Raw genomic sequence first — 14,574 nt, forward strand, 5'->3', positions numbered from 1 at the left:
TATTTAGTTGGACTACATGAATTTTAACAAATTATAGAGTGATTGTTTGAAAGAGTGTCTAAAAGAGTGTTGCTAGCATTTCTCTTTCATCCCATATAAATAAAATATCTTTTTTCCACTTGACCTATCATTCTTAAGGATATCCCTTCCCCTGTGTTATACTGAGTGTTAAGGATTATGTAGAGAAAGCAAAAAGGGGTAGGGGAAGACCTAGGAAATAGGTGAAGAAATGGAGAAAGAAGAAGGGTCTTGTTGTTATGCTGAGTGTTAAGGATTATGTAGAAAAAGCAAACAGGGGTAGGGGAAGACCTAGGAAAGAGGTGAAGAAGGGAGAAAGAAGAAGGGTCTTGTTGTGGATTCAAGTGGGGTTGTATCATAGGTTACAGATGTAGATATTAGATCTAAGGGAGGCAACTAATGCTTTTGTCGGTTGAGCTTTCGGAGCCTATGAGTGTTCAAACTAGGGCACGTAGTGCCCTTTTGATGGAGAAATGCTTGAGCATGGTGTATGATTGTATAGATGCGGTTGCCCTCAACCAAATTGCAGCCCAGACTCTTGCCAGGAGATCGTAGCTACTCAAGATGACTTCTGCAGAGGAAGAGTTGGATGTGGCTTCTCGAGTTTTGATTCACTCACATTTCATTTTCTCTTCCATCTCATTTTCAATCACTCTTTCTTCCTATCTAATCCTTCTTTTTATATTACATCACCTATCATATCTCTCATTTTTTTATCTTTCCTTCCTTCACTCTCTTCATGTATAAAGTCTTGATCAAAAAAATGAATTTTTCTCGTAATGTATTCTTAATGCAGAATATTTAATTTTGAAAGCATATCCACATTCATAATTTAGTTTGAGAACTTAAAAGTAAAATATAAGGAACTTGATTGCAGTGTTATATGATAATGAAAGCCAAACATAAACTGGACAACCATAAATACAAATTAAACAGGCAGGTAAAGAATATGATTCAGGTTGAACAAGTAGCATCGTGAAGAAATTGTTTGCTTCTAAGAAACTTTCAACAAAAATGGAACAACATTTCACTTCCTTACCCAGAGAGGTACAAAGAACATTTCTATATCACAATGATTGATGAATAAATATCGCATTGGCTTCACAAGTTTCTTCACTTCCATAACTCTTCCATTGGGATTCCACGTTCCTCAGCGACCTCACGGAACTGTCTCATTTTCTGCACAGCAACAACAGTTGCTCTGGCATTGTTGAGTGCATTATTACTTCCTAGTTGCTTTCCCAAAGCATTCTCAACACCTGCCATTTCAAGAACAATTCTCACAGCCCCACCTGCAATAACTCCAGTACCAGGAGAAGCAGGTCTAAGCATCACCTTTGCCGCTCCATAATCTCCATCAGATCTGGAAAAACATTACAATTACTAAATAAGTAGCAGCTATCTAAAAAGAGAGAAATTCATAATTCGTAAATCATAATGAATATATACAAAACATGCTAGCCTTTTAGAACATGAGGAATTCGCAGATATCAAAATCATTGACATGCTTCTAATCTACTCTAAATTAAAGGTTCCAACTTTTAACTGTCATCAGGAAGAAACTCAGCTCAAGTTAAGGAACTTCCATGATGAAGTTTCTTTAGTTAGAATCTCACAGGATGCAACTTACAAGAGCTTGCTTAAGTGATCATAATGTCAAGTTACTAGCACAACCATCAATTTGTATGCAATCACAAATGACACCATTTATGAAAGGGAACTGACAGCTGAAAATAAATCCTTCAAAAAAAGGTGGTATTGAAAACCAAATCAAACAGGCAATACCAAGCTCAATATTCTGTTTCAGTTGAGGAACTTCAATCCATCAAGTGCTCAAGTGGAGGCCAATGAAATCTTAGGAAGTTAATAACAATTACATGTCCACACTTCCACCAACTCAATGTTAGTTAGATTTCTATTTTTACAAAGATGTCAACAGCTACTGACATGTCAAACATAAACATAGTGAAACATTCATTAAATTAAACATGTTTTTAGACATAGGCCCTAGTCTGACAGATTTGGCTTCCAATAACATGTTCAAGAATTGAGTTTGGCATGTTTCAATGTTCAAATAATCGAGAATCAAGCCTCAAGCATGCTTCATAAAATTGTGAAATCATTTTCTGATTTTGAAATTAGGTCCCCAATAATTTCTATAAACAAGATATCCAGAAGTAGTTTAGGCACGAGTTGCAATATGAATAATTCAAGGTTACACGCAAAGTCTCAAGGGAGAACGTTAGGACTTAGGAACCCAGGAAAGAAAAGGAAAAATTGATAGAGTCAATAGAGGTAAGGAGAAACTTTAATGTACAACTAAGAATAGTAGTATGAATTCTCTACAAAAGGGTTTTCCCCTTCACATAAGTTTCCCTTTCCATGTGACTCACCCTTCCATCCTGATTCTCCCTATTTATCACAGTCTCACTAATCCCCTTTAACTAACTGTTCTATCTGAAAATTAAGTGTGCCGCTCCAATAGGACTGTGACTGCCATCTATGAGATACTCCCCAACTAAAATTAGGCCTAAAGAAATTAAGCAACTCAATACATAGCATCTGACATGTTCTTTATCCATCACCCTAACTTGGAGCCATTTAAATATAGGTAGGCCTAATGCAACTGAGTGCCTCCTTTACCTACTTCAAAAGCATCACTACCAGAATCCACTGAGATTTTAGGTATTAGATGGAAAAGGGAAACAGAACTCTCGAGCAGAAGAAAACAAACTATAATGTAGTAATATCATGTTTCGGTCAGCTTATCTTTCTATATATCATAATCAATTCTCATGCACAGAAGCTACTCACATGAGCTTACCTCCTAATTGATTCTATATATAGAAGTTATTACACAATACTTTCGCAAACATGCTGTAAATAGATTCTGATTAACCTCAAACCACACCAGTGACCTTATACCCCTATTTACACTAATAATCACAGGTCAAGTATAATCTTAGCACAATCAACCAGTCCCAGGCCAGTTCAAATAACTTTCACAATTCAATACTAACACATTGTAAGTTAACTCAACAACACAATTTCACACAGAATATCAAACATACAATTCATTCACCATTGTACTCTCATTACCCAAAAAGAGAGTTGAGGAAGCAAAGGTATAAGGTAACTACCTGTGTGGGAAAGTCAAGTACTTAGTCATAGGCACACTGACAATGTTCCTCCTAGCATTGACAGCAGATTTCTGAACCGCCGCTACAACCTCCTTGGCCTTGCCAACACCAACACCCACATTACCTTTCTTGTCACCGACGACCACAACCGCCCTGAACTTCAACTGCTTCCCTCCCTTAACCACCTTGGTGATCCTCCTCACCTGAACCACCCTCTCCTCAAACCCATCTCTCACCTTCTCCTTCTTCACACCCGACCCGAACCCAGTATCCTTCTTCGCCTTCGAGTCCATCACGTGGATGTCATTACCCAGAACCGACACTCCGCTGTAAGCAGGGCCGTAGATTTCCTCATACGCGGCGGCGATTTCGTCCTCGGTTTCGATGGGGCCGTCGTCGATGGAAGGAGGAGGGACGAAGCCTTCGGGGATTTCTGGTGGGTTGAAGGGGAGGTCTTCTTCTGGGTTTGCGGTGTCGAAGAAGGTGGTGTCAATGTCGTCGGTGGGTTTGCATTTGGAGGAGACGGTGGTGGAGGAGGTGGTGGAGAGGAGGGGTCTGGTGAGGAGAGGGAAGAAGGGGAGTTTGGTGGTTGAGGGGAGGAGGGAGAAGGATGAGGAGGAGCGGAGGGAGAGAGAGGAGAGAGCAGCGGAGGGTACTACAGAAGATGCAGTAGCCATTGAAGGAAGGAAGGAAGAAGGCTTATCCTGAAGGACGAAGTGGGTTGGGTTGGGTCACTCTGTCTTGGAGACTTGGTTGAAGTGGATGATGATGAAGATTGTTACTTTGGAAATGGATGATGTGAAGTGAAATCTAAAACTTTACAATAGGATAACAATACCCCACTCATTAGAAATGTCACCCCACTTACGGAAACTTAATTTTCGAAATATTTCGGAAATAAGGTTTCCGAAGCACTTTTTCACTCAAAAGTGTGGCGTGTTACATGTATTTTGCACTACAAATCACGAATTAATTTCGGAATCTAAGATTCTGAAATAATTCGGAACTTGAAAATCCAAAAATTGGAGGTGTGAAATCTAATGGTTGGGGTGGCAAATCCAGCTCTCCAATAGTTCCCTTTTTTTTCTTACATTTAGAAAAGATAGACAAGCCAAAAAAAAAAAAGTAAATAACATTGGAAATTGGAAGAAGGGAATTTCCAATCACAATTCACAACAATGGGAGTTATGGTAGAAGCTTGGCCAATCAAAGCATCTGCAATCATGTTGGCCCTCTTTTTTTTTTTTGGTTACAAGAGTAAGGTTAAAAAGAGACAAGAAACTAAGGAAGCGCGTCTAAATATAAGGACGCAATAACACTAGAAGACGGATTTATCCACACCTGACGTGGCGAGCCTTCATGCGACGCTTGACGAGCTAAGCAATCAGTTGTATTGTTCATCTCCCTAGGGATATGCTCAAACATCACTCTCCAATTCTTGCATGCTAACGTTCGCACTCTAGTAATCACATCACGGTCCCAAAACGTTGAGACATCAGTAGCACACGTGAGGACTTCGACCACCTGTTTGCAATCTGTAACACACTGAAGCGCCTTAAATCCCAGCTCCCATGCATGATTAAGTCCAGCCTCAACCGCCAAAAGTTCTGCAAGGAATGCACTCCCTTGATCAAAACTCAAAGACAGGCCAGAGATCCATTTACCATACTGGTCTTGGTTAATAGCTCCTGTGCCCATTTTCTGAGTACCCGCGTTCCAACTGCCATCGACAGCTAACAAGAGCTGCCCCTCCTCGAGCTGAGTATCTGATGCTTGGTTATTGCTGGAAGCAGTCGTAAACCCTGGCCACTTACGCTAATTGGTCGCATCCATAATCACTTGTCGGAGAACATAGTTAAGAGACCAATTGCTGTCACCGAGCACTGCTTGATTTCTTCATCTCCAAGTCCACCATAGCACGGCAAATGGAAGAACATCTTTCTCCTGAGTAATGAGGGACGTGAACCAAGTGCTAAAACTCACATGCTCCTGTAGAGAAGGGTTCTGAGTTGCTGTGACACACTCAAAGAGTCAGGACAGCGGCGAAGCACATGATCAACATCCTCATTCTCTGCATTGCATCTGCCACAACGTGAGGATGAAGCCAAGTGGTTATGGAATCGTTTCGCATTAGTGGGGAGAGCTTCCTTCGCAATTAACCAAAAGAAAAACCTGATCTTATGGAATCGTTTCGCATCATGTTGGTCCTCTATCGGTATTTATTAGAGCATCTCCAATGGTAGTATCTAATGTTAAATACATACTCATATGAGTATCTATTTTCATTGGAGTACATATTCAATTCCAACATGACAAAGATGAGTATGTGGGAATAGATACTCTACACTAGACTTGAAAAGTGAGTTTGTATTTATTACAAGCACTTACAATTAATATAATTAATTAAAATGGAGATAAATAATAAAATATACAAATGTGATGTTGATGGTGGGATTCACTATAGAAACTTTTAAGAGTTGTTGGGTTGGAGTTAAAAGTCAGTAAAGTGGTGTAAATGATGTGGCATTATATGAAATTGTAAAAAATGAAGTGTAGATATTCTAGTAAGTATGATGGATGTAGATGCTCTTATAAGAAAAACTCGAATTAACGGCGGCTAAAGGTCGTCGATAACGACATAAAGTTTTCGGTAATGAGATATTACGGAAGACCTTCTGACGGCTAACAATCCGCCGCCGTTAAAACATTCGTCAGTAATATTTACCTACAGATTTTGGGAAACCATCATCAATTTACCGACATCCTCAACCGTCGATTACAGTCGTCGGTACGGTCGTCGGTAAATTGTTTACTAGAATGGAAAAAATTCTTTATTATGAAAGAAAGTGCATTATTGGTTGTAAAAAGAAATTAAATTTTAATTCTTTGCACCCTTCCTGACAATATAATCCATTTATTCAGATTCCATATGAGTGCAAGTGCTTTTGAGTATTAAAAAATAGTTGTAATTATCCATTAGGTAATTACCAAAAAATAAAAATTAGTAGAATATTTCTAGACTGGAGAGGGCGCCACGCCCAAAGCTGGCAACCTGGTCAAGGGAGCTTATAGGGTCCGAGGTGAGACCACGCAGTTTTAGGGTGAACCATTTATGTTTGGGTTGGACTTGATTTAAGGCATGTGTAATAACTATAAGGCTCATGATGTAATACACTTAGGATTAAGGCTACATCCAAGACTCAATAAGGCAGGTTCTCTCTACTAATAAGAGATGGCTTTGCACACCCTAGATCTCAGAATCCTAGGTCATGGCGAGAACTATTACAAACTATAAATTGTAAAAACTATTAATTTTCATTGTTTGATAAGTACCTAATTGATAAATATGCAATTATCTCATTGTTACTGCAAAAACATTAACATTTATACGGAACTTAGATAATAGGATCGAAAATATTATCATAAAAAGTACAGAGAATTAAACATTAAAAATTTTACAACCAATAACATATATCATCCTTAGTAAAAAGGTATTTTTTTTTTCGTCCCACCATCCCTAATAACGGAAAGAGCTCGCTTTCATTTGATCAAATCTGAAATTTAATTAAGCACTCAATTGTCATCAAGTACAGAACCTAAATACAACCTTCAATTTCAAGTTTACTATTCTCAAATTTATGATTACCAATTTACCATTTTCTACAAATATGAACGCATTAACAAACATGATTACCGTGGACGAAGCTGTTCTTGTAGCAATTCACCATGTAGTTCTGAGATGTGTAGTGGCAAGACAATAATTACAGAAGCATGACTCAACAAATATTGACAATCTTAAGTCTTTTTTTAAAGGAGAATAATATATATATATATATATGGTCTGATATGGACGAACCTAGTCGGTATGTAATTGGGCTAACCAATATTCTGTACTTAATGGGCCGGGTCACCCATGGTCCTTCCGGATCAAAACCCCACTATAAATAAAGAAGGACCGCCCAAGCGGCAGGGATCCTATCATTTCACGCATTTTCATTTACTTTGTTTACTTCGCTTGCTCTCAAACTGGTTAGCCTTTAGTCTGTGGTTCTATACTGGAACAATATATAAATATAACTTGTTGAGAAACAACCCCTCTCAACATGAGGATAATAACCTAACCAGCTAAAGCTGGTATGGGTTTAAAACATGGTATTCTACAAAGATGTTTGTGAAACATGACTTCTATTTAAATATAAGAGTGAAAACGAGAGGAAGAAATATGAGTAGAAAGAATAAAAAAAAAAAAAGAGATAATTTCTAAGTTGTTTGGATAGAGAGAAAAATAATGAAGAATGAAAAGAAAAGTGAGAGAATGAAAAGTGAATATAATATGTCATTACCATTTCATCCTCTTACCTAAAACATATAATATGAATTTGTACCATGCATAGGGCCACAAATGTTACGAAGATAATCACTAAAACCAATTAAACATTCCAGTTCAATTGAATTGGTACATGTTATTGGGATTTATTAATAAAAATAAGAGGGTAAAATGGAAAGAAGGGTTCATGTGTAAGTTTTCTCGGCAAGATAGGATGGAAAACTTTTTCATGCGGCCCACACTCATTTATTCCCCTCCCACCTATTTTCCCTGCTGTTCCAAACAGCCACAGATGGAGTTTTCCAGTCATTATCAACCCTTCACTTTCCATTCCACACAAAATGACTAGAAACAAACATAACATATATAAGAGAGAATGAGGAAGAATGTGGAAGGTCTCAAGAGAAAAAGAGAGAGAACATGTGAAAAGAAGGAGAGAAATTAGGTTTTTTGAATTAAAAATTAAATTACTTAAATACACATGAATATAACTCAGTTTGAAAAATAGTTGTTGCAGCTTTTAGTCCAAAATAAAAGACATTCCTTCCTAACATACTTCTTCCCAATTTTTCGATGGAGGAAAAAAAAACATACTTCTTCCCAAAATGTGTGGGACTATTATACCAAAGTCATATTCTATGGTGGTATATATATACTAGAATAAGATAATAGCATTTAGAAAAGAACACATAAAACATAGAAACAAAATATTATAAAATAAAAAAATTACAATAGTTCTAATGTTATGCAGAATGTCATGCATTGATAAAAATCATAAACCTACAAGATCCACCAAAAAATAATGGTGCTTGACTGCTTGTTGTGGTACCTTACTTCAGGTGAATGTATGGTACCCTAAATGAGTTAGCATAGTAATAAAGGCTCATGTATCACATGAGTTATCAATTGTATTTTCTCAATAATGTACCTTAAGATTAATGACGTCGATTAGATAGATGTTAAGTCTCTCCCTTGTTGATATCATGTCGCTCAGACTCAACGTTAAGGTCAAGATTCACTACAACCTCTGCAAGGTCGTGGTGGACGTCAACAAAGATCGTTGGAGGACAGTTGAGTTGCCCAATGAATGAAAGCATTATTGAGACTAGAATTATAACATTGAGAATTATAAATTCAATTACAACATGTTATTAGTCTACTGAATCACCTAATGTGGGTATCACACCCAAAAAAATTTGCAGGTACCACAGAATTCACCAAAAATAATTGTCTAAAGTCTCAAATATTTAATCATTCACGCATGGGGACCTTGAAATCTACCACCAAGGGCTAGTGATCAAAATCAGAAAGATGAAAACCGATCTCCAAAATCCACGATATTGTCAAGCTCCCCGTACACGATGAGGTCATCACCAGTCATTGGTGCTTGTAGCTGCATCCAGATTTTTTCATCTTCTTTAGTTTCTTCCGCCCTAGCTTCCCAGTTCCACACCCCTTCCACATTTCCGAGTTGTTCACTTCTAAAGTCTTCTCCTCCGTCACTTGAAGAATCGCCACCACCTTCTTCCATCTCATCAAATCTCATCTCTTCAGCCGAGGTTGATTCTTCTTCTCCATCTTTTGTTTTTGAAGTGGGTACCGTTGCTTCTGCATTTTCATCCTTTTTAATTGTCACATACTGTTTGTTTCCTCACACAAAAATGATTCACTTTGTTAGTAATAAGAATTTATGAAACACATATGCACATCATTTACATTAATGAAACTGACACAAACCGAAATAGATACCAACTTGATTTAATTTTAGAATCCACATATATTTTCTATGATGGATCAAATAATTAATGAACTATGCAATCTAAAAGGATAAGCCAAGGTGAAGACACTTACATAAATTGGATGAACACTTTTTGTCATCATTTCGTATCTATTTTCCTGTTACGCCAATCAAATTGTGTCACGACATATGAAAATCGCATATCTAAGGTTATAAAATTGTCATACTCATGCATGATATGCAAACAAATGAGGTAAATTATGTGAGATATATGATGAGCACAAAAATTAGACCACGCGTTATCAAATGGATATATAGTAAAATGTTGTGAGTGCGAGTGTAAATTTGTGTAATTGCAAGTACTAAAAAAGACCCGGTTACAAACAAAAATACAAGAAACTAATGGCCATGTTCTTTTAATATAAGAGAGCACGGTCTGAGGATACTAGCTAGCTAGAAAATGGAGGAAAGCATGTTTAAGAGATGCAAACATTTGAAATAGAAACCCGGTGTTTGTTCCCTCCTTTAGCATATTTTAAAGAACAATGGACAAAGAGTTGGCCAAATTACATTTATCAATTTCATGTTCTTCACATGGCAGTGTACTCAAAATATTGGCCTCAAGCATTGCAAAAGTTGAAGAAAAATGAGGCTCTAGCTTTAACCTGTTACTTTCCCTTGCACTTTCTTTGAATTTCACTAAGGAAATAATATGTTTTTTCAGCACTCTTGTTTTTTTGTTTTATGTTCGCTGTTTTATGCATGAGTTGGCCCTAGCTAATGTAGAAATTCAAAATCGTTTCACTTGTTCAGGTCTACAACAATCCAAAACCTCAAGTAAATGAAGGAGCACTTGAAGCTTTTAAACCGTTTCAGGGTCCCACCAAACTCGTTTGAACCTCATTCTAGGACTTAGTCTCAAACCCCATAGAAAAAAAATGGATACTCCATGTTTACTAAATTGTGTTACATATAACAAGAAAAGTAAGACTAACCAGAACATTAGATTCTTCCTGGTAAAGGGTTATATAATCTCCCATTTTCAATCCATAATGCTTCACCAAATCCCCTGTTACATTAGGAAAAACATCTCTCTATGAATCCAAAATCATAAAAACTCAATGATTGTAATTAATTGGCAAAAATAGCAAATGAAATTTTACCTACACCCTCCAAAACATACATCCGACTATTGTTATTACTCCAGTACCTGTGCAATTATTAGCTTATACTTAGCATCCTATGAGACGTTAAATATATATATATATATATCAATAAAAAAAAGTGAGTTACATAGGATTGATTTGCTTACCTATATCTCAAGGCCCATTGATGCTCAGAATATACATCTTTAAGTAAAATGGTAGTGGCTACTTTACTTTCTGACAGTTGTGGAAGCTCTGCCTCAGCTTCCCTCTATTAGTCACAAATGTATATAATTTAATTTAACAACCAAAAGAAAAAATGGAAGTTTTTTAATGTTAATTAATTTTATTTTCCATAAAAGAAAGTTATAAAGAAAAAAATTATATTATAAATTTCTACAAATTAGTGCCACAAAGATTATTATCATGAAAGGAGATAACTTTTGTTCCTTTTTTTATCCTTTGATAAATCTATATGGGCCTATCATTGATGAATAAAACATCACCTTTGGAAGAACTATGCGCCTGAGCTTGCCAACATCACTCTTCTTTAATGTTTTGGTAAAAATTTCCAAGAGCTTCTGTTTCAAAAAAAAAGTGAAAAACCACAACAATAAATTCCCCATAATGCATATCAAATGATACTTCATTCATACTTGAATTCCACTTACATGTAAAGTGGGGTAAGAAGAGATGATTGATAAATGAGTGAGATATGATCGGTGTGTGATGGGAAATAGAGAAAGAGGTACGAAGAGAATATGAGTGGAAAAAAGTATGGAAGAAACATTGAGTGTAAATAAATCATTACTGTTGTCAATATAGAAAATATTAGGATTTAATTACCTTCCCATCTGGGGCATTGAAAACTTTGCGGATCCTCTGTTTATTTTGTTCTCTTCTCTTGCCCCTTGTAGTTTTGGTCAAAGTTGCAACAATTTCCTTCCCATCCTCTTTATGCAGTAATGGTTGTTCCACGTCCAAGGGTTGGGAGAGATCTTCAAGTTGATAGTCTTGTATGATTAAAGGCACGTTGGCATTGTACTGCTGCTCCATCGGGAAAGGTAACATAGGATTATACTCATTGTTATAAGCATGGTTCATCACTAACGGAATTGTATTCATGTCGTCCATATATGGGAAATGCGGGTTAAGGGTTGGATAAGGGGCCTCATATGGTGGTGAAAATTGCAAGTTAGATGTTTGATAAGATGCCTGAGAAGATGGTGGGAACTGAAAGTATGGGATTGGGTCTGGGATTAAGGGAGAAGGTGGTGCAGGAAACATGTGTTGCTCCAAAATGTTGTTATCTGGGAATTGAAGAGTTTCGGGAAGAGGAGGAAGACCTACCATGTCATGTTGATGTTGTAATAAACTCATGTTCGAGTTGAAGAAAGAGTTAGATGCAGGGGTGATGTATGGGGAAAATTGATCATTTGTAAAGTTGTCCATTACTAAAGGCCGGTTTTGATGGTGGTTTTTGTTGCTAAGTGAAGCAGTGAGAGTGAGAGTGATGTTGTGGTGTGTGGTTTGTGCAAGTGTATTGCAGGATTTTTATAGTTGTGATCGGCCTTGAAGGGTTGAGATTATGCCAATAAAACTAGCACACACTGAGGAAAATCTAGCCTGGAAAAAGAATTAAAGGTGAGATTCTGAGTTGTGACAGATGGATTTGGATAATGCATATCATGAGTTACTAAGTTGTAGATGCAGTAAGTCTTAGCTGGCACCCAATCACTAAACAAGAAACAAAATGTGATAATCCTTAGATAGGTGGCTAGGTTGACAAAGTTCAAACGAGCTTTACACTTGACTCACATGGGAAAAAATAAGGTGGCTCGGTTGTTATTGTCTTCATCTGAGGTTATGAAAAAAAATAATAAATAAAAATATTGTGGATGAAATGGTGAGAAAGTAGAAATTCATGTGAGGTGAGATGAAATGGTGACAGATGCAAAGAGAGATGCAAACCAGTGAGAATTATAGTCAATCCTTTAATTTTTGGGGTTGGGGGTGGCGACTTCTCTTTAAAATAAATATTGATGTACAAATTTTGTTAGGAAATAACAGAGCTGAAGAAGTAAAATAAACCAGGAGCGCAATCAACAACACAATAATATAACGTGGAAACTCCAAAACCGGAGAAAAAAAATCACGGTCGTTGTCAAAACCAACAACCAGAGAATAAACACTATGTGAAAATTATTACAACACATAGACTTCACTCTCAACCACCCCATGACCCAAGTACACCCACATTCTCCAAAGTGAATATTTGAACTGCATCTCATAATACTCTAAAATAAGAGAAAAATAAATCACAAATATAAACTTATAGTGTTTTCAGATGTTACTGCTTGATGTTTTTGGTGTGTTGAAATAAAGAGCTTGAGATCCATATATATAGCCTTGGACCCCCTCATTGTTCACTATTCTAAGCAATGTGGGACTTGTCCAATATTTTTCCTTGAACGTTTTTCTCCTTCATTAGCAATGTGGGACTTATATTGCTATCAACGTCAACAATCTCTACCTTGATTGTAATGGTCTTCAGTCTTCATTGTCTACACCGACAATCATTATCTTCACCGACAAACATAATTCTCATTGTGTATATACCAACAAATTAAATTATCAAACTCCACCTTAAAGAGTACGCTACACTTGTAACTAAATCATCCCAAGAACTTTCTTCACTTGGAACTTAACCATTCCAAGAATTTTCTTCACTTGAAACTAAGCCATTCTAAGAATTTTCATATGTCGAAACCTTGCTGAAAATTTATGGGGCAACTTCTATGTTGGCGTTCTCCGGAAGTTCATCAGCCATCGACATAACCACGTATCTTGCATAACCGCCAACTAATGCCCACACGCTATCACCACACACCTTGCATCTATATCAACCAATGCCCATGTGGCACCTAGACAATTTCATGCCCAAAGCGCCTTGTGTAATCATTATTGCATCAACTCCTCCATCACAGCATCATCGCAGCTGCATATCACTTCTTCAGTACCTTCGCAATACCACACAAAGTGATATCCATCGAACCGGAAGCTCTGATACCACTGTTAGGAAATAACAGAGCTGAAGAAGTAAAATAAACCAGAGCGCAATCAAGTGCACAAGAATATAACATGGAAACTCAAAAACCAAAGAAAAAACCATGGTCGATGCCAAAACCGAAAACCAGAGAATAAACACTCTGTGAAAAGTATTACAACACATAAAATTCACTCTCAACCACCCCATGACCCCAGTATACCCACACTATCCAAAGTGAATATTTGAACTACATCTCACAATACTCTAAAACAAGAGCATAAGAGAAAAAGAAAACACAAATATAAACTTATAGTATTTTCAGGTGCTGCTGCTTGGTGTTTTTGGTGTGTTGAAACAAAGAGCTTGAGATCCATATATATAGCCTTGGACCCCCTCATTGTTCACTATTCTAAGCAATGTGGGACTTCTCCAATAGCTTTCCTTGATCTTTTTTCTCCTTCATTAGCAATGTGGGACTTACATTGCAATCAACCTCAACAATCTCCACCTTGATTGTAATGGTCTTTAGTCTTCATTGTCTATACCGACAATCATTGTCTTCACCGACAAACATAATTCTCATTGTCTATATACCGACAAATTAAATTATCATACTCCACCATAAAGAGTACGCTACACTTGGAACTAAATCATCCCAAGAATTTTCTTCACTTGTAACTTAACCATTCCAAGAATTTTCTTCACTTGGAACTAAACCATTCCAAGAATTTTCACATGCCGAAACCTTACTGAAAATCTATGATGCAACTTCCATGTTGGCTTTCTTAGGAAGTTCATCAGCCATCGACATAACCACGTACCTTGCATCAACGCCAACCAATGCTCGCACGCTATCACCACACACCTTGCATCTATATCAAACAATGCCCATGTGCCACCTAGACAATTTCATGTCCAAAACACCTTGTGTAATCATGATTGCATCAAATCCTCCATCACAACATCATCGCAGTTGCAGACCACTTCTTCAACACCTTCACAATACCACATAAAGTGATATCCATGGAACCGGAAGCTCTAATACCACTATTAGGAAATAACATAGCTAAAGAAGTAAAATAAACAAGGAGCGCAATCAACAACACAAGAATATAACGTGGAAACTCCACTCTCAACCACCCCATGACCCCAGTACA

General features: G+C 37.1%; 1 protein-coding gene across 1 annotated transcript; it reads right to left on the reverse strand.

Annotated features, from left to right (window-relative positions):
• Nucleotides 1–921: 921 nt before the first annotated feature.
• On the reverse strand, nt 922–3,964 carry LOC130711972 (30S ribosomal protein S5, chloroplastic). The gene is made up of 2 exons (XM_057561778.1): nt 3,159–3,964; nt 922–1,381 (listed from the first exon to the last, which is right to left on the reverse strand). The coding sequence occupies exons 1-2, from the start codon at nt 3,833–3,835 to the stop codon at nt 1,132–1,134; spliced, it is 927 nt and encodes a 308-aa protein (XP_057417761.1). The 5' UTR covers nt 3,836–3,964; the 3' UTR covers nt 922–1,131.
• Nucleotides 3,965–14,574: the final 10,610 nt, after the last annotated feature.

This window comes from Lotus japonicus, chromosome 4 (genome assembly GCF_012489685.1).
Source record: "Lotus japonicus ecotype B-129 chromosome 4, LjGifu_v1.2".
Lineage (NCBI taxonomy): Eukaryota > Viridiplantae > Streptophyta > Magnoliopsida > Fabales > Fabaceae > Lotus > Lotus japonicus.